This window comes from Diaphorina citri, unplaced genomic scaffold (assembly GCF_000475195.1).
Source record: "Diaphorina citri unplaced genomic scaffold, Diaci psyllid genome assembly version 1.1 scaffold557, whole genome shotgun sequence".
NCBI classification, from domain to species: domain Eukaryota; kingdom Metazoa; phylum Arthropoda; class Insecta; order Hemiptera; family Psyllidae; genus Diaphorina; species Diaphorina citri.
In genome coordinates this window covers 128,241-152,715 of record NW_007377991.1, presented here as the reverse complement: position 1 = coordinate 152,715, position 24,475 = coordinate 128,241, and the positions used below count along the sequence as shown (strand labels likewise).

At 38.0% G+C, this 24,475-nt stretch overlaps 3 protein-coding genes across 7 annotated transcripts in view; 1 reads left to right on the top strand and 2 right to left on the bottom strand.

Moving 5' to 3' along the window:
• LOC103510084 (DNA-binding protein Ewg-like) overlaps nucleotides 1–9,189 on the bottom strand; it is a 14,826-nt gene extending 5,637 nt beyond the window's left edge. The window contains exon 1 of the mRNA XM_008474727.2: nucleotides 9,044–9,189. Coding sequence (XP_008472949.1) covers nucleotides 9,044–9,175 — 132 coding nt within the window. The 5' untranslated portion in view covers nucleotides 9,176–9,189. The remainder of the gene's footprint in view (nucleotides 1–9,043) is intronic.
• On the top strand, nucleotides 5,311–18,986 carry LOC103510079 (5-demethoxyubiquinone hydroxylase, mitochondrial-like). Of its 5 annotated transcripts, none has more exons than XM_008474715.3 (5): nucleotides 5,311–5,460; nucleotides 17,105–17,268; nucleotides 17,676–17,825; nucleotides 18,105–18,222; nucleotides 18,660–18,986. In XM_008474715.3, exons 2-5 carry the CDS (start codon nucleotides 17,109–17,111, stop codon nucleotides 18,817–18,819), a joined length of 588 nt encoding a protein of 195 aa, XP_008472937.1. In that variant the 5' UTR covers nucleotides 5,311–5,460; nucleotides 17,105–17,108; the 3' UTR covers nucleotides 18,820–18,986. The 5 variants fall into 5 exon arrangements, with proteins under 5 accessions (XP_008472937.1, XP_008472938.1, XP_008472939.1 ...); XM_008474716.2 differs by lacking the exon at nucleotides 5,311–5,460 and adding an exon at nucleotides 6,689–6,806; XM_008474717.3 differs by lacking the exon at nucleotides 5,311–5,460 and adding an exon at nucleotides 10,888–11,044.
• LOC103510083 (protein shifted-like) lies at nucleotides 13,892–24,147 on the bottom strand. Its single transcript, XM_026824237.1, has 8 exons — nucleotides 24,138–24,147; nucleotides 23,348–23,539; nucleotides 22,052–22,195; nucleotides 16,617–16,760; nucleotides 16,165–16,218; nucleotides 15,769–15,864; nucleotides 14,979–15,179; nucleotides 13,892–14,421 (listed from the first exon to the last, which is right to left on the bottom strand). Exons 1-8 carry the CDS (start codon nucleotides 24,145–24,147, stop codon nucleotides 14,324–14,326), a joined length of 939 nt encoding a protein of 312 aa, XP_026680038.1. The 3' UTR covers nucleotides 13,892–14,323.
• Between the last annotated feature and the right edge of the window lie 328 nt (nucleotides 24,148–24,475).

Sequence of the window (24,475 nt, the reverse complement as noted above, 5' to 3'; positions counted from 1 at the left end):
CAGGCCCCCCTGGCCCCCTCCCCCTACGTCTTCTGTTTTGATGTCCTGGGCCGAGGCCATCTGGACTTGCAGCGCCTTGGTGAACGCCGCCCCGTCCTTGAGTGAGATCACCTGCAGCACCTGGGCTTCACCTGAAATAAAACATTCGGCCATGTGTAAGGAAACAGAAGAGGTAAAACAAAAATCCTTTTTTACAGTCATAATAGTATCTATAGATCCCACATAAGGAAATGAGCGATTCATTTTATAGAGAAATCCTGGACATTATTCCAAATTTACCTAGGAACGCATCTGTCGCTCATTTCCGACTTCTCAAGGGGCACGACTATCTATACCAACACCTCCGTAGAATAGGTTTCAAAAACTCTCCTAACTGTCCTTTATGTTCCCTTAACTCTCCCATGAACCAAGCACACCTAAATTCCTGTCCAGCCTTGGAAGCCAGCAGTTCCATTGTAGAAAAATATTGGGACGCGCGTAGGAAAATGGCCTTATGGTCAACGTCCCGACATTAGTAAACAAAAACAACAACAATCAGTTTCTTCAAGGACGCCTAGAGAGTACTCACACTCTTTCTAGAGAAAAGCTGTTGAGTAAGGAAATGAGTGATTTATTTTTCAGAAAAAAAAAAAAGAAAACTCACCTCCGTTCCCCATGGCTACGATCTGGTGTGGCGTTACTGTGATGGTTTCGACATCCCCTCCGTTATTACCCTGACCACTGCCGTCACCTTTCACGTGCATTGCCGGAACGATCTGCAGGGAAAACGGAGCCATTTTTAAAATTCAATGTCAGTCAATAAACGAAGGAAACATACGTATCCTAGATCTACAGGAAAGAAATAATAAATAAAACCCTTTTTCGAGTATTTTGAAAGCGGGAAAGAGCCCTCATCACTGGACGCATTTAAACGTTAAAGAAAAAGGGGTTTGCCTTCCAAGATATCCTTCCGCAAAAAGGTTGGTTTAACGTCACTCTAGAACTGTCAAAGACTTTAGTTAATATGCGATTAACCACGTGCAAAGTTGCTCAACTTCAGTGATACATTAGAAACTGGTGAATTCAAAGTGCCACTGGCTGTACTGTGTTCTTACCTGCATTGTACCGTCTCCCTGTGCATGTATTTGTTGTATGTTGGCTACAACTGTTTGATACATGGAAGCTGATACCGGTATTGTTACCATTCCCGACACAGACACTGGATAACCTGAGAAACAGAGAAATGGTACATTGTTAGTAAAATTTTATTCAACAAAGGTTAAACTACAATTTATTACGACTCTCCCATGTCTGGCTAGGGGACGTTAAACAGAGTAGACTAGCGTCTGGCTGTGGGACTATAAACAGGGAGGAGAACAGCCAATCCTAACCAGCCTAGCGAGCTGGCTGTAATAAACGCCCTATGTCACTGCGACTTGGTTAGATCTTTTGTGTCGGTTTACTTACTGTAGCTACTCCCTGTACATGTGCGGTAGTTCCATCTGGTAGAGTGATGATTGGATTATTAGGATCCACCTGTATTATAGACACAGTTCCATCTGGATTACTGATGGTCTGCAACACGGTCGAGGCGTAAGACGTCACCTGTTCAAGAAAGAGAGAATTTGTTTAGTTTTATTTTGACCAACTTAGAGAAAAGTTTTTCGTGGCGGTATTGTTACCATTCCCGACACAGACACTGGATAACCTGAGAAATGATACATTGTTAGTAAAATTTTATTCAACAAAGGTTAAAATATAATTTATTAGGTACCACTGTCCATTCATAAAAATCGCGTTTGTTCTTAATTTTTTCTTCCACCAATATTAGATTAAAACCAATTTCAATTTTTTTTTCTGGACATAATTCTCTCTAGGTGCAGGGAATCTGTATATTATACAAAAGAGAAATATGGGGTATTTGGGTATGTATGTCCTACTAAACACTTTTTCGCGTTTTTTGACCCCTGGGTTAGCGAAAAGGACCTAACGGGCTGTCTGAAATATTCATTCTGTGATGGTAACGACATAATATAAAGCTGAGGCGGTTCAGGACGAGCCAGCCAATTTAACATGGCTAGAGCTAGAGACCATCACCCCGGTGTATAGCAGATAAAAAAGATATCTTTTCTTTATTCTGCTAAAACAACAACAACGACTCTCCAATCATAAAACTCGCGTTTGTTCTTAATTTTCTTCTTCTTCCCCCAAGATTAAAGTAAAAGTGATTTCAAATTTATTCTGGACATGATTCCCTTTAGGCGCAGGGAATCTGTAAATTATGCAAAAGAGAAATATGGGGTATGTCCGTCCTACCAAACACTTTTTTGTTTTTTGTCCACTGGGTTAGAGAAAAGGACCGTCATTTTTTGGACTGAAAACTGTTTGTAACTTATTCTATGATAGTAAAGCTTATGGTCTTACCTTGACCGTCTTCGCCCGTCAATATAATTAATTCTCTCTAGGTGCAGGGAATCTGTATATTATACAAAAGAGAAATATGGGGTATTTGGGTATGTATGTCCTACTAAACACTTTTTCACGTTTTTTGACCCCTGGGTTAGCGAAAAGGACCTAACGGGCTGTCTGAAATTCATTCTGTGATAGTAACGACATAATGTAAAGCTGAGGTTCTCACTTACCTTGACCGTCTTCGCCCGTCAATATAATCTGACCGTCCTGATTGAGTGTAGCTTCCGTTACACTGTTGAGATCTACTGAAACACCGTCTCCTTGCCCGTCTAATGACTGAAACACGCGAGATGAAAAACGACATGAAGTTATACCTTTGATGTAAACACCCATTTAGATGTTGACTACAAACTAAAATGAACTCAAGGGGACACCAACCATTTATGTGGATTTTTTGCCAACCTGCTGCTGCGAGCTGAGCAGTAACTTCATCACCCATAGCAGCAGCCATCAAAGCTGCTGAGTCCTGAAATTCTTCATTGTCCGAGTCAGGGATTGATCCTGTTGACATGTCATCATCATCTTCTTCCTCATCAAGGGGACACCAACCATTTATGTGGATTTTTTGCCAACCTGCTGCTGCGAGCTGAGCAGTAACTTCATCACCCATAGCAGCAGCCATCAAAGCTGCTGAGTCCTGAAATTCTTCATTGTCCGAGTCAGGGATTGATCCTGTCGACATGTCATCATCATCTTCTTCCTCGGAGTTCTGTACAACGGATAACTGGATTCCGTTTTCAATGTTTGAATTTGACGTGTCCATCAGAGTTTGGTTGTTGGAGTTTGAAGTCTCCATGAGTGTCTGACCGGTCTCCATGATGGTCACCATGGATAAGCCTACTTGTCAAGTGTGTATTTGAGATTTGATCAAAACAAGTAGATCTCAATAGGAATAATTAGAGCAAATTATCTGAAAGAAAGGAATGAGAAGGTGAATTAGGGAATTTTTCCGTTTTCAATGTTTGAATTTGACGTGTCCATCAGAGTTTGGTTGTTGGAGTTTGAAGTCTCCATGAGTGTCTGACCGGTCTCCATTATGGTCACCATGGATAAGCCTACTCGTCAAGTGTGTATTTGAGATTTGATCAAAACAAGTAGATCTCAATAGGAACAATTAGAGCAAATTATCTGAAAGAAAGGAATGAGAAGGTGAATTAGGGAATTCAAACAAGTAGATCTCAATAGGAACAATTAGAGCAAATTATCTGAAAGAAAGGAATGAGAAGGTGAATTAGGGAATTCAAAAGAATGTACATATCTACTCAAATGCAAAGGCACATGAGAAAAATAATGAATAATATGTATCATGAAAAAAATCTCTTAAGGCCTCTGACCATTTGACTCTAGTGTTCATGGAAAATCTTGAATTGTATAGGGGGATAGGTATCATGATGAGTAAACAATTAATTCACTCCAGACATTAGTTGTTAAAAGGGAGGGAGCCTATAAATATCTCTCAAATTCTCTAATTCAAAAACATTTCAACATTCATCACTCTTCAACATGATTAATTTAATACATTGTTTAAAAACAATATTTGAATAGGAGTAGAATAACCCAGTGCCCACTCAAGATATGCCTACTGTGCCCCTTGATCTAAAAATAGATTAATTATAAATAGATTGATAACAGAAACATTTGTAGTTGAACTCTGCAATTTCATCATTAATAAACAAAGGTTTTGAAAAATGCCAAATGATTAATACCTAATGCTCAATATTTACACCCTCAGATAGATTCTTTAGATGAAGATTTTGCTTCAAATCCATGGAAATCAAGCTAGGGAGTCAAGAAAAGCTACCCTCGAGATTATTATACAACAATTCGACCAAACTCTATTTACATACAATTGACAACAAAACAAAAAGAAAGCATGAAAACAAATATTGTGTACACACACTACTTAATGAAGAGAAAACCATGGTGAAGGAAACAATAAAAATAATATATTATTAGTTCAATACCATATGTGCCTTTGTAAATAAATAAAAGCTAAGTACATACAAAACAAAAGCCACAATGCTTGAAATCACTTCAATCAACATCCAAACGGTAAGTAATGGATACAAGCTGAGATGCCTAGCGCTTATAAGGCAGACGCACTACCAACTAAGCTAACTAGGCTGGCTCCAAAAAGTTTTGTTACACTTTTTTCTTTTCTTTTTATTTTACCAGTGGAAAAAGGTGTCATCTTTTTTTGTCCTAAAATTTCATAAACCAAGTATAGAAGAGATTACCCACGTCCTTCCGTTAGTCTGCTGATCTTTTAAAGAACTGTGCTTACCAAGCCAATTTCTTTCTCACCTTCAACTTTCGTAGAAGCCGGTTTTGCTGTCGCTTTCGTATGGAAGGGTTTGTTTCAAACGAGTGCGGTCGTTTCCTCTTTTTGGCGGAGACAATGGCAGCAGCTGCAGCCATACCGACCGGACCTGGATGGAACGAAACAGAGACGAACCCCCATGAGGGAAATTAGACACCATGGGTGATTGGACTTTTCTTCCCTCTTCTTAAAAAAAGACCTAACCTTTCAACTTTCCCTCTGATGCTTAAAATTCTTCATTACCTACCTATTTTATAAATGTACTGTGTTTTGCAGAAAATCGGCTGTTTTTCCCCCACGCTATCCCAGCCATTGCTACATTAGACTCTTCTGGTCTGTGTCGTAGCATGCCCATCCCCTCATCAGATGGGCGAGAAAAAACTTCCCATTTGGGTGCTAGGCTATCTTAAAATAAGCCTCTTACCTTGGAAAAACGGAAGGAAAAAGATTTTCATTTCACCTTTGGAAAAACTTCGAGGCTGTCCCTTTCTAGGACGTTTCTGATTGGTCCAAAATTCTACATGTGCGCTTGCTGCGAAAAAAAGCGGAACCTATTTTATCAACAAAACGAAAGCGCGAAATATTTGAATATTTCCAGTTTGTGTTTTTCTGCTTGGGAGATTTTTTGGTGTTTTGGAATTAATTCTAGGTAGGATCCAGGGATTCAGGGATAGTGAACTACTGTACTGGTAAGTAAATGCACAAGCTTTGTTCATATTAACACTCGCCTAGCGCTTATAAGGCAGACGCACTACCAACTAAGCTAACTAGGCTGGCTCCAAAAAGTTTTGTTACACTTTTTTCTTTTCTTTTTTTTTACCAGTTTTTTTTTGTCCTAAAATTTTATAAACCAAGTATAGAAGAGATTACCCACGTCCTTCCGTTAGTCTGGTGGATCTTTAAAGAACTGTGCTTACCAAGCCAATTTCTTTCTCACCTTCAACTTTCGTAGAAGTCGGTTTTGCTGTCGCTTTCGTATGGAAGGGTTTGTTTCAAACGAGTGCGGTCGTTTCCTCTTCTTGGCGGAGACAATGGCAGCAGCTGCAGCCATACCGACCGGACCTGGATGGAACGAAACAGAGACGAAACACTCCATGAGGGAAATTAGACACCGCGGGTGATTGGACTTTTCTTCCTTCTAAAAAAAAAGACCTAAACTTTTAACTTTCCCTCTGATGCTTAAAATTCTTCATTACCTACCTATTTTATAAATGTACTGTGGTTTGCAGAAGATTGGCTGTTTTTCCCCACGCTATCCTAGCGATTGCTACATTAGACTCTTCTGGTCTGTGTCGTAGCATGCCCATCCCCTCATCAGATGGGCGAGAAAAGACTTCCCATTTGGGTGCTAGGCCGACCGACAGGTCAACACGAGATCATTAGAATTAGAAAGTACCCACTGAAATATTTGCAAATGGAAGAAATTCGGAATACGAGTGTTTTTTTTTGTCATATTGGGGATCGAACCCAAGAACTTCTGCATGGCAAGCACGTTACCACGGGACTAACCTTGCACCCTAGTGATTATCCATTAGTGGCAGCCATCAATTTTGTCTAAAAGAACATCAGAATCTACCACAGCCTTTACTAATATTCAATAGCTCATCCCAAAGATAAATAATTGAAATTTATCAAAGTGAGAATTAGGACCCCCTTAAAATTTAAATAAATAAAAGCTAAGTACATACAAAACAAAAGCCACAATGCTTGAAATCACTTCAATCAACATCCAAACGGTAAGTAATGGATAAAAGCTCAGATAAAAAAAATAATAATAAAATACCTAGTAATTGACATCATACCAAATTTATTAAAGTAGCTCAAGCAAAAAGTTCTTGTATGTTTGTCCAAAACTGAGTACCAAGTCTTCAAGGACATACTTAGCTGAAAAAGCGGAACCTATTTTATCAACAAAACGAAGGCGCGAAATATTTGAATATTTCCAGTTTGTGTTTTTCAGCTTTCTGCTTGGGAGTTGGGAGACTTTTTGGAATTAATTCTAGGTAGGATCCAGGGATAGTAAACTACTGTACTGGTAAGTAAATGCACAAGCTTTGTTCATATTAACACTCAAAATCATTGTGAAGACCTACCGAAGTTTTACATAACAGAACTGATGCAAGTGTTGGTAAGGTATCTGTGGAGCTCAGAAAGATATCAACAAGGCAACAAAAAATGATATCAAACCTTTTCAAACAATTTAGTTGCTATCCAAACCCTGCATGTCATTTCTTTCCCCATGTTAAAAAAAAACCAGATGTTTCTATCTCAACTAGGAAAAAAAAGAAAATAAATTAAAAGCGAGGGAACAATTTCATGTGTGACATGAAGCCTATCACAAATCGCTTTTCGGAGGTTTCATGTCTCACATGAATTTTTTCTCATGGCCCAAGTTTCACTCCCATAGGTTAAAATAGGGATGTAGTAAGTATTGTATAGTACTTTCTTACATTTCTGTGGTAGGTACCTCCATCTAAATTCCGTAGGTACCTCCATCTAAATCCAAAGAGAAAAACTTATCAACTCATCTTTAAATACTTTTAATGATGAATGAAAAATGTAAAAAAAAATAACTAGAAAAAATCAAAAAACAAAACAAACAGAGGAAAAAACTGACATGCATTCTCCTTGTCAAAAAAGTGCAAAAAAACAAGCCCATTTAGTAATAACACACATTTACTAAATTTTACTAAAAAAATTAGCAAATGCAACAAAAACAAATAATTGTTTGTACAAAACGAAAAAAAAGGTTCAAACAAAACACACACAATAATTTACAAATCAGAAAGCCAAATTCAATCAGAAAAAGGTTGGTGTTTGTTGCAAGTGGATGTTAATGAGGTGGAGGGATAAACAGGAATGAAGGCTGATTTTCCGCTCAAGGCAATCAGCCAATTAGACAATTTCGATTTCATTACTTTAAGATGAGAGAAAAATCAGCCTTCACTTGGATATTTATTTCAGATCAGATCTTGATTTAGGTAGGTATATTTACCTATTAATTCAGCATTTTTAATGTCAAATTGAAACAAGCAAAGATCAAGATCTGATTTGAATTCCATCTGAATGGGTGTTTACAATGGACCAAAAACAAAAAGCTCTATTCAGCATCTGAACCATTTTGCCAAATTCAATCAGAAAAAGGTTGGTGTTTGTTGCAAGTGGATGTTAATGAGGTGGAGGGATAAACAGGAATGAAGGCTGATTTTCCACTCAAGGCAATCAGCCAATAAGACAATTTTGATTTCATTACTTTAAGATGAGAGGAAAATCAGCCTTCACTTGGATATTTATTTCAGATCAGATCTTGTGATTTAGGTATATTTACCTATTAATTCAACATTTTTAATGTCAAATTAAAACAAGCAAAGATCAAGATCTGATTTGAATTCCATCTGAATGGGTGTTTACAATGGCCAAAAACAAAGAGCTCTATTCACCATCAGAACCATTTTTTTCTTTCTTCTAGGGCATTTCTAGACAAAATTATTTTCCATAGTTTTTATTAATACAAATGAATGTCATCAGTAGATATGATGATATTCAAAGTCATCTCCTTGTCACTGAATACTAGGAAAGCCAGGTAATGTCATACAACCTCTGGTTTTCTTGTTTTGTATCCAGAAATATTGTGTACACACACTACTTAATGAAGAGAAAACCATGGTGAAGGAAACAATAAAAATAATATATTATAAGTTCAATACCATAATTATGTATATTCAAAGTCATCTCCTTGTCACTGAATACTAGGAAAGCCAGGTAATGTCATACAACCTCTGGTTTTCTTGTTTTGTATCCAGAAACATTGTGTACACACACTACTTAATGAAGAGAAAACCATGGTGAAGGAAACAATAAAAATAATATATTATTAGTTCAATACCATATAACTCCTTTCAATTTCGGGACGATATAAGACCTCTGTTGTTAACAGTTCACTCTATCCAGCCTCTTGGGGGAATACATCATTTTTATTAATACAGGACAAGGAAAGTGGAAAAAAAATCTGTTAAATTTCCAAAAAGTTCAAGACTAAAAGGTGGTTGAAAAAAATATTGTAACAAATTTCGTTTCCCAATTCATAAATCTGGACCTCGTTTGATTGAAATAGTTTACTTTATTTTGAACAATAGCGTAGGTAAAGAATAAATATAGAACCTCCCTAAGACTACAGAACCTTCTGGGAGGTCTTGATGGATTCGAACCATTATTCTCCAGATCCAAAGTCCACTGTGCTAACTACTATACACCATTGAGTTCAGTACTCACCACGTCTTCAAGGGGTTTGGCTCCAAAACACTTAAAACTAGTAGAGGAAGGTTTGCCTGGGGTTGTGACTAGGACAATGGCTTGCTGACCCACCCGGGTAGCGAATTCGTCGATTGTAAGCTGAAACAACATCAACACCAAAGTTAGTTCAGAGCATTTATCACATATTATTATCATATCCTTTCCGTGACCCACCCGAGAAACATTTGTAGTTGAACTCTGCAATTTCATCATTAATAAACAAAGGTTTTGAAAAATGCCAAATGATTAATACCTAATGCTCAATCACTCCAGTCTTTAGTTGTTAAAAGGGAGGGAGCCTATAAATATCTCTCAAATTCTCTAATTCAAAAACATTTCAACATTCATCATTCTTCAACATGATTAATTTAAGTAATACATTGTTTAAAAACAATATTTGAATAGGAGTAGAGTAACCCAGTGCCCACTCAAGATATGCCTACTGTGCCCCTTGATCTAAAAATAGATTAGTTATAAATAGATTGATAACAGAAACATTTGTAGTTGAACTCTGCAATTTTATCATTAATAAACAAAGGTTTTGAAAAATGCCAAATGATTAATACCTAATGCTCAATATTTACACCCTCACATAGATTCTTTAGATGAAGATTTTGCTTCAAATCCATGGAAATCAAGGATGGAGATCATGGAGAGTGAATTCTTCAATAATTCTCCAAGTTGAATGTTGTTACACTATCAAGATAAACATCCAGTTGAAGCATCAGGTATCAGGAATATTAAATGATAATTGACTGATACGAGTGGGTGGGTGAAAGTTCTCCCACTTGGAGATGTACTTTATCTCGACCCACCCGGGTAGCGAATTCATCGATTGTAAGCTGAAACAACATCAACACCAAAGTTAGTTTAGAACATTTATCACATATTATTATCATATCCTTTCCGTGACCCACCCAGGTAGCGAATTCGTCGATTGTAAGCTGAAACAACATCAACACCAAAGTTAGTTCAGAACATTTATCACATATTATTATCATACCCTTTCCGTTTCATCTGAAGAGACGTGACTGGTCGATTGATGAAGGTGATGAAGCTTCACCAAAAAGCTCTGTAACGACTCTTTTTCAACCTGGCCAAAAAGTTTTGTTGCATTTTTTTTTCTTTTTTTTTACCAGTAAAAAAAGGTGTCATTTTTTTGTCCTAAAATTTTATAAACCAAGTATAGAAGAGATTACCCACGTCCTTCCGTTAGTCAGGAATGCAGACACCAGGAGCTCTTGAGGCACTCTAAACTTCTTGTATACTTGAACCTATGACTATAATCTGGATACCAGTCAACATAAATACTATTCACACAAGATAAGCACTGATTTGGTGGTCTGTACACTTTTGGTAACTTCAAAATGATAAGGAATTGAAAGATAAACAAGTAAAATTTGGGTGAAGGGATATGATACTGCATTGCAGACACCAGGAGCTCTTGAGGCACTCTAAACTTCTTGTATACTTGAACCTATGACTATAATCTGGATACCAGTCAACATAAATGCTATTCACACAAGATAAGCACTGATTTGGTGGTCTGTACACTTTTGGCAACTTCAAAATGATAAGGAATTGAAAGATAAACAAGTAAAATTTGGGTGAAGGGATATGATACTGGTATGACCTCTGTCTAGGTGCCAAGAGGCTTTGACTGAGCTACTTCTGTCAGGGTGTTTGGAGTGTTTTCGTGACTATTTGAATTTGCCTAATGCGTCTGAGCTGAGAATTAGATCGGGCATGCATTTTAAGATTTTTTAATAATTGAGCAAAAAATGAATCGCGCGGATAGAGCCATAACATTGAGCAGGCTCGACAAAATTACAAAACTCTACGGCTGCGTACGCACCTGCGTGAAATGTAAGCCATTCTCCTTTCTAGTCATGTGTAGACGTGATTCTGAACCACTTTGGTGTCCGTAGTAATCAGGTAAAACTTAAAACAACGTCCACAAACTGGCACTCACGCTCAAAGGTAAGCAGAAAGTTTCAAACTTGGAATAGCACGGATTCGTCCATGATTATCGATCCATTTCGAACTTTTACAGAAAGAAGATCGATGAACAAGGTGACGCCATTTTTTTCAAGCCTGCGCAATTCCCATTTTTCGTCTTTAACTGCAATTTTCTTGACTTCAAAAGCACGGTTTTATAGTTTTTTGCGGTCTAATCTACCTAAAATTACATGATCTATCTTAAAATAAGCCTCTTACCTTGGAAAAACGGAAGGAAAAAGATTTTCATTTCACCTTTGGAAAAACTTCGAGGCTGTCCCTTTTTAGAACGTTTCTGATTGGTCCAAAATTCTACATGTGCGCTTGCTGCGGAAAAAAGCGGAACCTATTTTATCAACAAAACGAAGGCGCGAAATATTTGAATATTTCCAGTTTGTGTTTTTCAGCTTTCTGCTTGGGAGATTTTTTGGTGTTTTGGAAATTTTGGAATTAATTCTAGGCAGGATCCAGGGATAGTGAACTACTGTACTGGTAAGTAAATGCACAAGCTCAAAATCATTGTGAAGACCTACCGAAGTGTTACATAACAGAACTCATGCAAGTGTTGGTAAGGTATCTGTGGAGCTCAGAAAGATATCAAAGTTAAGCTACATTAACACTCAAAATCATTGTGAAGACCTACCGAAGTGTTACATAACAGAACTGATGCAAGTGTTGGTAAGGTATCTGTGGAGCTCAGAAAGATATTTATCAAAGTAAAGCTACCTCTATCTCCATTTCTATGATCCAGGTAGGTATTAAAAACATCCCAGACTTTCACTTATGTTGTAATCAAATTCATTTTAGAATGTAGATAGCTCAAAACTAGGGTGTTCAGTTTTATTGGAAAAAATTTGCAGTTGTGTGAGTGTTTTGCCTATAATTATGCAACACTCTTCCAAGTATATTTGACAAAGAACTTGTCTGATAAGTAGGTATTATCTTATCAGACTGTGAGTGTTTTGCCTATAATTATGCAACACTCTTCCAAGTATATTTGACAAAGAACTTGTCTGATAAGTAGGTATTATCTTATCAGACAAGTTCTTTATCATTGCATTAGAGTTACTTGGTAAAGGCATTTCAGTCATATCTAAATGATTAATACTTTTGATTTTGAAATAAAAACAACTTCCTTGGCCAAGTTGGTATCACACTATATGCTTGCATTTATGATATGGTACGAAAATATCTTGTTTTGGTAAGATGTCACTCAACCAAAAGTCGTCTTCATTTGCCTATGCTTGCATTCCAAAGGTTTCTGTTCAATTCCTGGTGGGGTCAAATTTTTGCCTAATCTGTACTTTGATTTTAGGATGCATTTAGCATTGTACCTAAAGATATTTGAGTAGCTTCTTACTTCCAAGTAACCAGTGGTGGCATTACTATGGTGTATGGTGTAAGGTTGATTAAAAGTGGAAAATATCTCTGTATACTTAATATAATTTTAAGAGGCTCTTTCTCTCTAGCTTAGTCAATAGTAATGTGCTCATGCTGTATTAGAGTTACTTGGTAAAGGCATTTCAGTCATATCTAAATGATAATACTTTTGATTTTGAAATAAAAACAACTTCCTTGGCCAAGTCGGTATCACAGTATAAGCTTGCATTCCAAAGGTTCCTGTTCAATTCCTGGTGGTGTCAAAATTTTGTCTATTCTGTACTTTGATTTTAGGATGCATTTAGCCTTGTACCTAAAGATATTTGAGTAGCTTCTTACTTCCAAGTAACCAGTGGTGGCATTACTATGGTGTAAGGTTGATTAAAAGTGGAAAATATCTCTGTATAATATAATTTTAAGAGGCTCTTTCTCTCTAGCTTAGACAATAGTAATGCACTCATGCTGTGATAGCTACAAAAGATGTGAAGAGGCTCCTCTACCTTTCTTTTTCTTTACCTTTTCCCATGTTCTGACCGGGTCAGCGTTTTTTGTCAGCCCTCAATCAGCCCTAGAGTATCCTCCTTGTTTAAAGTCCCCCAGCCATACTAAGCTGGTCTCCTACCTGTTTAGTGTCCCCCAGCCATACAGAGGACCTTGGCTACAGAAAAAAATAATAATAATACTTTTTTCTTTTACTTATCTAGGTATCTATGAAATGAGTGCACACCTCACAACCTCACTCATGTCTGGGTTCATGTTAAAATTATTGTAGACCTAGACCTCCCAGAATGTTCAGAGTCTGTTAGAGACTTCTTTCATTTGGAGTGGGTGTTCTCCCAACTCTGTACACACACCTAAAGGATTAATCACCTACAACATTTTCAAATGTGCAGGACCTGTTGAGCATAAGTAGGTAGTATTTAAACCTGTCTACTTAGGTAAATAAATGAAAAAATTCGTACGGGAGGTCCTTCTTCATCGTCGTGGTAGAATGTGCTCTTATCTTCTCCAGAGTCAGATCCTGGAAACATGGGAAGAATCAATATAAATCCTTGGAGTATTTCAAAGACTATGGTTGGATGAGCTCCCCCAGGAGAACCCTGACACTTAAAAGCACAAAAAAGTTCTTTCTGTTTGACTTACCTAACAGTGAAGAGTATAAGTTACTGGTGTTCTTCTTTACCTGTCTGTACTTTTCTGGCTCATACAATGTCTTTGTTATTCCTCTAGTAGATGATGTTATAATTTTGACCAATGGCTGGCACACCACTTACCACTGAGAGTGCCTTATCGGAGAGTTTTCCAATAAGGTACTGGATTCGCTGCTCATCGGATAATTCACGAATTTCATGTATTTCTACTTATGTACCTAATATTTTGAAAAATCACAATTGAAAATTTGAAATATTTACTTATAGGAATACAAATTTTGATTTATTAAGCCTGGAAAACAATTGATTATTTCTAAAACCTAAATATAATAGGTAATTTTACAATATATTTTATTTACAGATAATCATCTTTTTACACATTTTTAATTAAAAATAAGTACATTTAAAAAACATTTTGATCTCTCTACAGAGTTAAACAAAAAATCCTTTGAAATATTTTCTCCTCAATGGTTATCCTAATATCCTCTCTTCTAAAAAAAATATCCTCCTAACCTAGTAGGTACAATGACCCAAGTATGGCCAATGGCCAGTACCTAACCTAGAAGTACAATGTACATTTTACTTAGGTACATATTATGTATGCTACTACTAATTTTTATTTAGTAGGTTCTGACTACTTCTGACCGAATGGTTTATCCTCTGAATCATTAAACAAATGGCACAAAAGAAGGCTCTGCAAATTTGAGACTTTCAAAAACCTCCCAAGGTTCTAGACAAAGATTTTCCGTCGGCGTGGTTTGTTTCGTACGGGAGGTCCTTCTTCATCGTCGTGGTAGAATGTGCTCTTATCTTCTCCAGAGTCAGATCCTGGAAACATGGGAAGAATCAGTGTAAATCCTTGGAGTATTTCAAAGACTATGGTTGGATGAGCTCCCCCAGGAGAACCCTGACACTTAAAAGAAAACAAAAAAGTTCTTTCTGTTTGACTTACCTAACAGTGAAGAATATAAGTTTCGTACGGGAGGTCCTTCTTCATCGTCGTGGTAGAATGTGCTCTTATCTTCTCCAGAGTCAGATCCTGGAAACATGGGAAGAATCAATGTAAATCCTTGGGGTATTTCAAAGACTATGGTTGGATGAGCTCCCCCAGGAGAACCCTGACACTTAAAAGAAAACCACAAAAAAGTTCATTCTGTTTGACTTACCTAATAGTGAAGAGTATAAGTTACTGGTGTTCTTTTTTACCTGTCTGTACTTTTCTGGCTCATACAATGTCTTTGTTATTCCTCTAGACGCCTTTAGTTTATTTTTTACTTTTTCCAAGTAGGTAACCACTCGCGTACCAAGTAACAGTTTTTAGTTTTTGTAGTTGGTAACGACTTGGTAAAAATGTTTTATTATTTTGAACTAGATTTCTTGCTTACTTTGACTGCACGTTCGACCAAACCATCCCTCGTAGCAGGCGCAAGTTCGGGCGGCTGAGCACACACCCTGCTTGCACGGTTTCGGACAGATGTACGGCCTTTGCCAGATTTCACAGTAGTCCCCTAGGAACCCGGGCGGACATCGACACTTGTTGACACCCTTACAGCGACCTCCATTCAGACAGGGGATGATGCATTTGGCTGTGAAATCGAGAGGGGAAGGAATATATTATTTTATTATTGCCATATTATTATTTTTATTATTCTCTAGAAAAATGACCTAATTCGGACAGATGTACGGCCTTTGCCAGATTTCACAGTAGTCCCCTAGGAACCCGGGCGGACATCGACACTTGTTGACACCCTTACAGCGGCCTCCATTCAGACAGGGGATGATGCATTTGGCTGTGAAATCGAGAGGGGAAGGACTATATTATTTTTATTATTGCCATATTATTATTTTTTATTATTCTCTAAATGACCTAACAATCCATTCCTTTGCATTAGTAGACAACAGTATTGCCATTTCTCCTCAAAATATTTCGTAGCTACGATAAAAATTTTCGGTGGTTTGGCGGAAATCGAACCCGGTACCCTCTGCATAACAAGGGAGCGTGTTGTTACCTCTTGCCAAAGTGTGCCCGTAGTAAAGACAATATAAGAGATATACCTATACCATATACCAATATAAGAGATTTATATATAGTTCTCTTATTTACCATATATTATGTAAGAGATATACCTACACAACTAGCTCTAACTACATTATATTTTGTTGTTTTACACTTACAAAATTCACATCTGAGGCCGTAGAATCCTTTCTGACACTCGCAAGTGTCTTTCTGGACACATTTGCCTCCGTTCAAACATTTCTCCGTGCAAATACCTGAAACAAACAACAGGATAGTCATCAATGAAACAACTGCTACATTTAGACGCATGTGGTCTGTGTCCTAGCATGCCCAATTGCCCATCCCGTAGTAGCCTCTCATCCGATGGGCGTTAAGTGATATTGCTATCAAATTTTTGACTGTTCGTCAGTAATTTATTTTATTATCGTTTGTTTCAATAGTTGTTGTGACGTCAAAATATTACGAAATTCCTTTCTGGAACGCAGCCTTGCCGTGATATTTCTGGATTGATGGAAAAACCCAATTTCTTCTTTCTTTGTATTTCGGGCATCGGCACTTGTTGACACCCTTACAGCGGCCTCCATTCAGACAGGGGATGATGCATTTGGCTGTGAAATCGAGAGGGGAAGGAATATATTATTTTTATTATTGCCATATCATTATTTTTATTATTCTCTAGGAAAATGACCTAATAATATTCCATTCCTTTGCATTAGTAGACTTAGACAACAGTATTGCCATTTCTCCTCAAAATATTTCGTAGCTACGATAAAACTTTTCGGTGGTTTGGCGGAAATCGAACCCGGTACCCTCTGCATAACAAGGGAGCGTGTTGTTACCCTCTTGCCAAAGTGTGCCCGTAGTAAAGACAATATAAGAGATATACCTATACCATATACCAATATAAGAGATTTATATATAGTTCCCTTATTTACCATATATTATGTAAGAGATATACCTACACAACTAGCTCTAACTACATTATATTTTGTTGTTTTACACTTACAAAATTCACATCTGAGGCCGTAGAATCCTTTCTGACACTCGCAAGTGTCTTTCTGGACACATTTGCCTCCGTTCAAACATTTCTCCGTGCAAATACCTGAAACAAACAACAGGATAGTCATTAATGAAACAACTGCTACATTTAGACGCATGTGGTCTGTGTCCTAGCATGCCCAATATTGCCCATCCCGTAGTAACCTCTCATCAGATGGGCGTTATGTGATATTGCTATCAAATTTTTGGCTGTTCGTCAGTAATTTATTTTATTGTCGTTTGTTTCAATAGTTGTTGTGACGTCAAAATATTCCGAAATTCCTTTCTGGAACGCAGCCTTGCCGTGATATTTCTGGATTGATGGAAAAACCCAATTTCTTCTTTCTTTGTATTTTTAGAAAAGTTGCTTTCAGGAATACAGGCCTAATTTTTTATGTCAAAAATAAGGATAATCCCTTTTTTTCAAATTCCAATTTTCTCTTCTTCTATTTTCAGAACCATGTTGAGCTCCACTTTTCGCGTCAACCAGCAGGGGTTTCGTCTAGTACGAAATCTTCATCAGAAACGAGTATCCCGTCAGTTGGATGAAATTATTCGAGTAGATCATGCAGGGGAATTGGGAGCTGATAGAATATACGCCGGGCAAATGGCTGTGCTAGGTAAGTGTCTTAGGGTGGATTTCACCAGTATTTTTTCGGCCCTTAGAAGGCCTGTTAAGCTAACAGTATGTTAAGTTCCATTTGATTAATGGCCGGGGAACGTTAAACAGCTGGCTGTCAACACAGCTTAGTCTGGCTGGGGGGATAAACAGGGAGCATACCAGCCTGAAATATTTCCCTTGCTAAATAATTAGCAAAGGTTGAGTGCGAAGCTGCGAAGAGCATCCACTCGTAAAATTTTGTAGCCAAAACCAAATGTCAGCCCAAAAGCGATCACCCTAGCTAGGGCTGATTGAGAGTCTGACGAAAAACGCCGACCCTGTCTGAACACGGAAAAACGCGAAGAAAAAGAAGAAGATTCTGTTTGAAAAAAAAAAATCCTAATAAAAAAGGTTTTCGTTTTCCAGGAAATTCCTCGGTCGCACCGAAGATCCAGGAAATGTGGGACCAGGAGAAAGCTCACAAGGCCAAGTTTGAGGAGCTGATCAGAAAGTACCGAGTTCGACCCACGGCTCTGTTGCCGTTCTGGAACGTCGCCGGATTTATTCTTGGAGCAGGTAGGTAACTTTTTTTCCAAAGATTAAAACGTTGGGTAAAATGATAGGGGAAAATGATATTTTCCCTCCATATTTGCTTTTTTTAAGTCTGTTGGTAACTAAAAAAGAAGAAGAAGAAGAAAAAATGCTTTTTTTTTAGAGGCTCTTAATAATTTTGTAATATTCACAACAATTTTATTGTGAAGAGGTTGGTTGTCAGCTTCACCACAAATAGTTTTCGTTTATGATTTTACTTGAACTTTATTTTCACATAATATTTTCATTTCGTTTGACTGACAGGCTCGGCTTTACTTGGACCAAAGGGTGCCATGGCATGTACAGTAGCGGTAGAGTCTGTCATAGTGGATCATTATAACGAACAACTGCGCGCTCTCATGTCAGATCCTGCAGCCAATAGGTTAGTTTTTTTTCAGCTCGTCCGTCCTTTATTATTTTTTTGTTTTTAAAGAGGTTTGATGGAGGGAACTGTAACAACGAGGTCTTATCGTCCCGATATGGAAGAGAGAAGAAAGACAGGATAAGAGAAAGCCAGCCGCTCCGAGAACGAACATTATCCGTTCAGGATAAAATCCGCTCCGGGCGGGAATCGAACCCGCAACCTAACGCTTACAAGGCAGACGCGCTACCAACCAAGCTAACTAGGCTGGCAAGGGGTCGAGTGATCAAGTACATCATCATATGTTCTGATGAAGTCTTTCGCACATCGAAGCGTTTACCCTTTCATGTGAGTTTAATTACAGTTGGTTGTAACTAGGCTGACATCTCTATGTTTCTAAATTCCTTCTGTGTTTTTAAACAAACATTTAAATTCCAATTACTCTCAATTTTCCACAGAGAGCTGATGGATGTGATTCACAAGTTTCGTGACGAGGAGCAGGAGCACCATGACACCGGTCTAGAACACGGCGCAGAACAAGCGCCGTTCTATAAACTCATGACCGACGTCATCAAGGTGGGGTGTAAGGTGGCCATAGGTGTGGCCAAAGTGGTGTGAAGACACCTTAAAAACCCTTCTTCGGAGCATTTTGGCAAATATGGACTTTCATCGCGTTTTCAGGTAAAAGTGGCATTTGAAGTTTGTTTTTTAGGGTATGTCTACATTACAATCGACCGAAGATTGACATCGACTTTGTAGGAATTATGGCGTTAGGTAGCACACAAGATCTTTTTCAAATCATTAACTTTTTGTGTGACAACTGTCAACCAATCTTTATCCCTGACTAGAGTGTCTAGCCATCCTATATTATTATTCTAGAACACGGCGCAGAACAAGCGCCGTTCTATAAACTCATGACCGACGTCATTAAGGTGGGGTGTAAGGTGGCCATAGGTGTGGCCAAAGTGGTGTGAAGACACCTTAAAAACCCTTCTTCGGAGCATTTCGGCAAATATGGACTTTCATCGCGTTTTCAGGTAAAAGTGGCATTTGAAGTTTGTTTTTTAGGGTATGTCTACACTACAATCGACCGAAGATTGACATCGACTTTGTAGGAATTATAGCGTTAGGTAGCACACAAAAAAGTAACATTAATTGAAGTTTGTTTCTTAGGGTACTCGTATGTCTACAGTACTCGTATAATCGAACGAAGATCGACATCGACTTTCTAAGAATTATAGCGTTAGGTAGCACACAAGATCTTTTTCAAATCATCAACTTTTTGTGTGACAACTGTCAACCAATCTTTATCCCTGACTAGAGTGTCTAGCCATCCTATATTATTATTTCTGAACGACAAGTGGGAACGGCCTTTAGCATAAAATGGGTGCCCGCATACAGTTCAGTCCTTGTAGGCAATGTATGCCATTCAAATGAGAGTGTTCCCACTATGCACGACACCTGAGAAACCTCTTTTCACTTACCACTGTACATCTAAGAAACCTCTTTTCACTTACCACTGTACATCTTCTGAGAAACATCTTTTCACTTACCACTGTACATCTAAGAAACCTCTTTTCACTTACCACTGTACATCTAAGAAACCTCTTTTCACTTACCACTGTACATCTAAGAAACCTCTTTTCACTTACCACTGTACATCTAAGAAACCTCTTTTCACTTACCACTGTACATCTAAGAAACCTCTTTTCACTTACCTTGTTGTTGTTGATGTTTTTAAAGGTAGGTAAGCTATAAAGGTAGGTTGGAAGTAGCAATGACACACTACGCAGACTTAGTGCCTTTCCATTAGTGTACATTTAATTTTAATGTAGGCCGTGTGTCATGCCATTAGGACTAGTACACTCGAAGGTAGGTGGGTTAGGTAGGTCACAAAAAGTATTGGGATACCTATAGAATATACCTAGTTATAGATTGATAATAATGTTTCTACCAATGCCTACTTCCCAAGTACCTATACGTAACATTATCTCACAACTATTAAGTGGATATTATTACAACTTATTATCGCACTTTTAAAAGTTAGTTAGCTTAGTTGGTAGTGCGTCTGCCTTGTAAGCGCTAGGCCGCGGGTTCGATTCCCGCCCGGGGCGGATTTTATCCTGATGGGATAATGTTCGTTCTCGGAACGGCTGGCTTTATCCTATCCTGTCTTCCTTCTCTCTTCGATTTCGGGACGATAAGACCATAGCAGTTAGAGTTCCCTCTGTCAAACTCTTAAAAAAAAGAACCGTCTATATTTTCTCAATGTTCAAGGTCGTCACTGATAATCCCTGGGCCATCAATTTTAATGACAATATTGGCTTCTAAATTTATTATGTCTAAATTTAAGCAAAAAGTCAACGTCCATATTATTGATTAACTCTGATATCTGAATCATAATTAGAGTGTGATAAAGGATGATATGATTTATATGGAGGGAATAGCTGACAATATTGGCTTCTAAATTTATTATGTCTAAATTTAAGCAAAAAGTCAACGTCCATATTATTGATTAACTCTGATATCTGAATCACAATTAGGGTGTGATAAAGGATGATATGATTTTTATATGGAGGGAATAGCCTGTAGCACACTTAAAAATAAATTAGCACACTAATACGGCATTCAAATCGCGTGATGAGTTGATTTGCGTATATCCATTTAATCTGTTGCAATCATTCACAGTTGTGACGAATTTGGATAATCAGTGTCTCTTTAAAATTGTATTTTAAAAAGAGTTACGTAACGTTGTTTAGGAATGTCCTTAAGGGAATAGCCTGTAGCACACTTAAAAATAAATTAGCACACAAATACGGCATTCAAATCGCGTGATGAGTTGATTTGCGTACATCCATTTAATCTGTTGCAATCATTCACAGATATGACGAATTTGGATAATCGGTGTCTCTTTAAAATTGTATTTTAAAAAGAGTTACGTAACGTTGTTTAGGAATGTCCTTGTAGGCAATGTAATTTAAATGAGAGTGTTCCCACTACGCACGACACGATTTTTCTGAACGAGGGAATAGCCTGTAGCACACTTAAAAATAAATTAGCACACAAATACGGCATTCAAATCGCGTGATGAGTTGATTTGCGTACATCCATATAATCTGTTGCAATCATTCAAGTTGTGACGAATTTGGATAATCAATGTCTCTTTAAAATTGTATTTTAAAAAGAGTTACGTAACGTTATTTAGGAATGTCCTTGTAGGCAATGTAATTTAAATGAGAGTGTTCTGAACGACAAGTGGGAACGGCCTTTAGCATAAAATGGGTGCCCGCATACAGTTCAGTCCTTGTAGGCAATGCATGCCATTCAAATGAGAGTGTTCCCACTATGCACGACACGATTTTCTGAACGACAAGTGGGAACGGCCTTTAGCATAAAATGGGTGCCCGCATACAGTTCAGTCCTTGTAGGCAATGTATGCCATTCAAAATTTCAAATGAGAGTGTTCCCACTCTGCACGACACGATTTTTTTCCGAACGACACAAAAGGTCCTTGTAAGCAATGTAACTTAAATGAGAGTGTTCCCACTATGTACGACACGACTTTTTTCCGAACGACAAGTGATAACGGGCTTTTATCACAAAATCGGTTCCCGCACTCAGTTCAATGGGTGCCGGTACTCAGTTCATTTTGGAGACTTACTTCTTTCTGCACATTCCTTCCTGACGACACAAAAGGTCCTTGTAAGCAATGTAACTTAAATGAGAGTGTTCCCACTATGTACGACACGACTTTTTTCCGAACGACAAGTGAGAACGGGCTTTTATCAAAAAATCGGTGCCCGCACTCAGTTCAATGGGTGCCGGTACTCAGTTCATTTTGGAGACTTACTTCTTTCTGCACATTCCTTCCTCAGTTTCAACCGAAGCGGGGTGCCAGGCAATGGCTTTCCCTTTCTGCTTTCTATGAGGAGTCCAATGGTAAAGGACGCTATCCCTGATCTATTCCCGGAACATTTCAGCTGGATACTGAACACTGAAATGGAATAGAAAAAAGTCGTTTATGTACATATCTTTTAAGTTGGAAAGTAAAGTAAAGTGTACATGTATCTTCCGCTGCTCAGGGTTAGTTTTAGAAAAAAGGAACCCAAATTCGGTACAACTTCCCTTAAAAAATCTTTGGGCCTAGGGCATAACAATATTTTTGTTCCCAAGATTTTTTCCTTGGCTACCCAAATCTAAATCACGAGGAAATGGCATTTTCAAAGCACTTGTATCCAGAACATATGTAGACCGAGAAGCGAGAAGTTTCCCTTGAACCAAACTCTTTTCTGTATTGCCTCTCAACTCAAAGGACGCTATCCCTGATCTATTCCCGGAACATTTCAGCTGGATACTGAACACTGAAATGGAATAGAAAAGAAGTCGTTTATGTACATATCTTTTAGGTTGGAAAGTAATGTAAAGTGTACATGTATGTTCCGCTGCTCAGGGTTAGTTTTAGGAAAAAGGAACCCGAAATCGGTACAGCTTCCCTTAAAAAATCTTTGGGCATAGGGCATAACAATATTTGTTCCCAAGATTTTATCCTTGGCTACCCAAATCCAAAGGACGCTATCCCTGATCTATTCCCGGAACATTTCAGCTGGATACTGAACACTGAAATGGAATAGAAAAGAAGTCGTTTATGTACACATCTTTTAAGTTGGAAAGTAAAGTAAAATGTACATGTATGTTCCGCTGCTCAGGGTTAGTTTTAGAAAAAAGGAACCCAAAAGCGGTACAGCTTCCCTTAAAAAATCTTTGGGCTTAGGGCATAACAATATTTGTTCCCAAGATTTTATCCTTGGCCACCCAAATCTAAATCACGAGGAAATGGCATTTTCAAAGCACTTGTATCCAGAACATATTAGACCGAGAAGCGAGAAGTTTCCCTTGAACCAAACTCTTTTCTGTATTGCCTCATCTCAACTCCTAAACAACCCTTGTTCAAAAAATTCCAAGTTGTTGATCATTGGTTTATTGAAGACATATTTATGTACCTAGTTGTTTTTCGGCCCAGAAAAAAAAAATAATAATAATAAAAAATAAGGCTTAATGGCAGGATTCTCACTTAGTGAGCTCTTCCACCCAGGCGGGTACCTAGTAATAATAAAAATAAATGACAAGTCGTAACCAAATCTAACACCTTTAGGTCGGCGCGGTATGCGACCGGTCGTTTTGATCGACACACTCGGGGGTTCGAGAATATTTTCGTTGAAAGATTGGAGTCGGTCAAAGTTGTAGTAGTACTTCTTCATCCCGGATTTCCAAGTGAAGTTGACGTAGCCCATCTGAAATCGTAAAAGAAGTAGTCTGAGAAACCTCTTTTCACTTACCACTGTACATCTAAGAAACCTCTTTTCACTTACCACTGTACATCTAAGAAACCTCTTTTCACTTGCCACTGTACATCTAAGAAACTTCTTTTCACTTACCACTGTACATCTAAGAAACCTCTTTTCACTTACCTCTGTACATCTTCTGAGAAACATCTTTTCACTTACCACTGTACATCTAAGAAACTTCTTTTCACTTACCACTGTACATCTAAGAAACCTCTTTTCACTTACCACTGTACATCTTCTGAGAAACCTCTTTTCACTTACCACTGTACATCTAAGAAACCTCTTTTCACTTGCCACTGTACATCTAAGAAACCTCTTTTCACTTACCACTGTACATCTAAGAAACCTCTTTTCACTTACCACTGTACATCTAAGAAACCTCTTTTCACTTACCACTGTACATCTAAGAAACCTCTTTTCACTTACCACTGTACATCTAAGAAACCTCTTTTCACTTACCACTGTACATCTAAGAAACCTCTTTTCACTTACCACTGTACATCTAAGAAACCTCTTTTCACTTACCACTGTACATCTAAGAAACCTCTTTTCACTTACCACTGTACATCTAAGAAACCTCTTTTCACTTACCTCTGTACATCTTCTGAGAAACATCTTTTCACTTACCACTGTACATCTAAGAAACATCTTTTCACTTACCACTGTACATCTAAGAAACTTCTTTTCACTTACCACTGTACATCTAAAAAACCTCTTTTCACTTACCACTGTACATCTTCACCTGCTGCTGATCAATCCACAGAGACAGGTCATCCTTGTCCTGCTGTCCGGCGCTATTACTATTCTTCCGGTACTCTCGTTCGCTCCTCAGACAGCACACGTACACCGCGCATACAGGTCATCCTTGTCCTGCTGTCCGGCACTATTACTATTCTTCCGGTACTCTCGTTCGCTCCTCAGACAGCACA

What these genes read in the sequence shown, in the direction of transcription:
- LOC103510079 (XM_008474715.3), top strand. Translation starts at nt 17,109, where the DNA reads ATGTTGAGCTCCACTTTTCGCGTCAACCAGCAGGGGTTTCGTCTAGTA. An exon ending in CGGGCAAATGGCTGTGCTAG is followed by an intron (nt 17,269 to 17,675) that starts GTAAGTGTCTTA and finishes TTCGTTTTCCAG; the next exon opens with GAAATTCCTCGGTCGCACCG. An exon ending in TCAGATCCTGCAGCCAATAG is followed by an intron (nt 18,223 to 18,659) that starts GTTAGTTTTTTT and finishes AATTTTCCACAG; the next exon opens with AGAGCTGATGGATGTGATTC.
- LOC103510083 (XM_026824237.1), bottom strand. An exon ending in CTGTAAGGGTGTCAACAAGT is followed by an intron (nt 15,865 to 16,164) that starts GCCGATGCCCGA and finishes TGTTTGTTTCAG; the next exon opens with GTATTTGCACGGAGAAATGT. An exon ending in TGGTCGAACGTGCAGTCAAA is followed by an intron (nt 14,422 to 14,978) that starts GTAAGCAAGAAA and finishes CCATGTTTCCAG; the next exon opens with GATCTGACTCTGGAGAAGAT.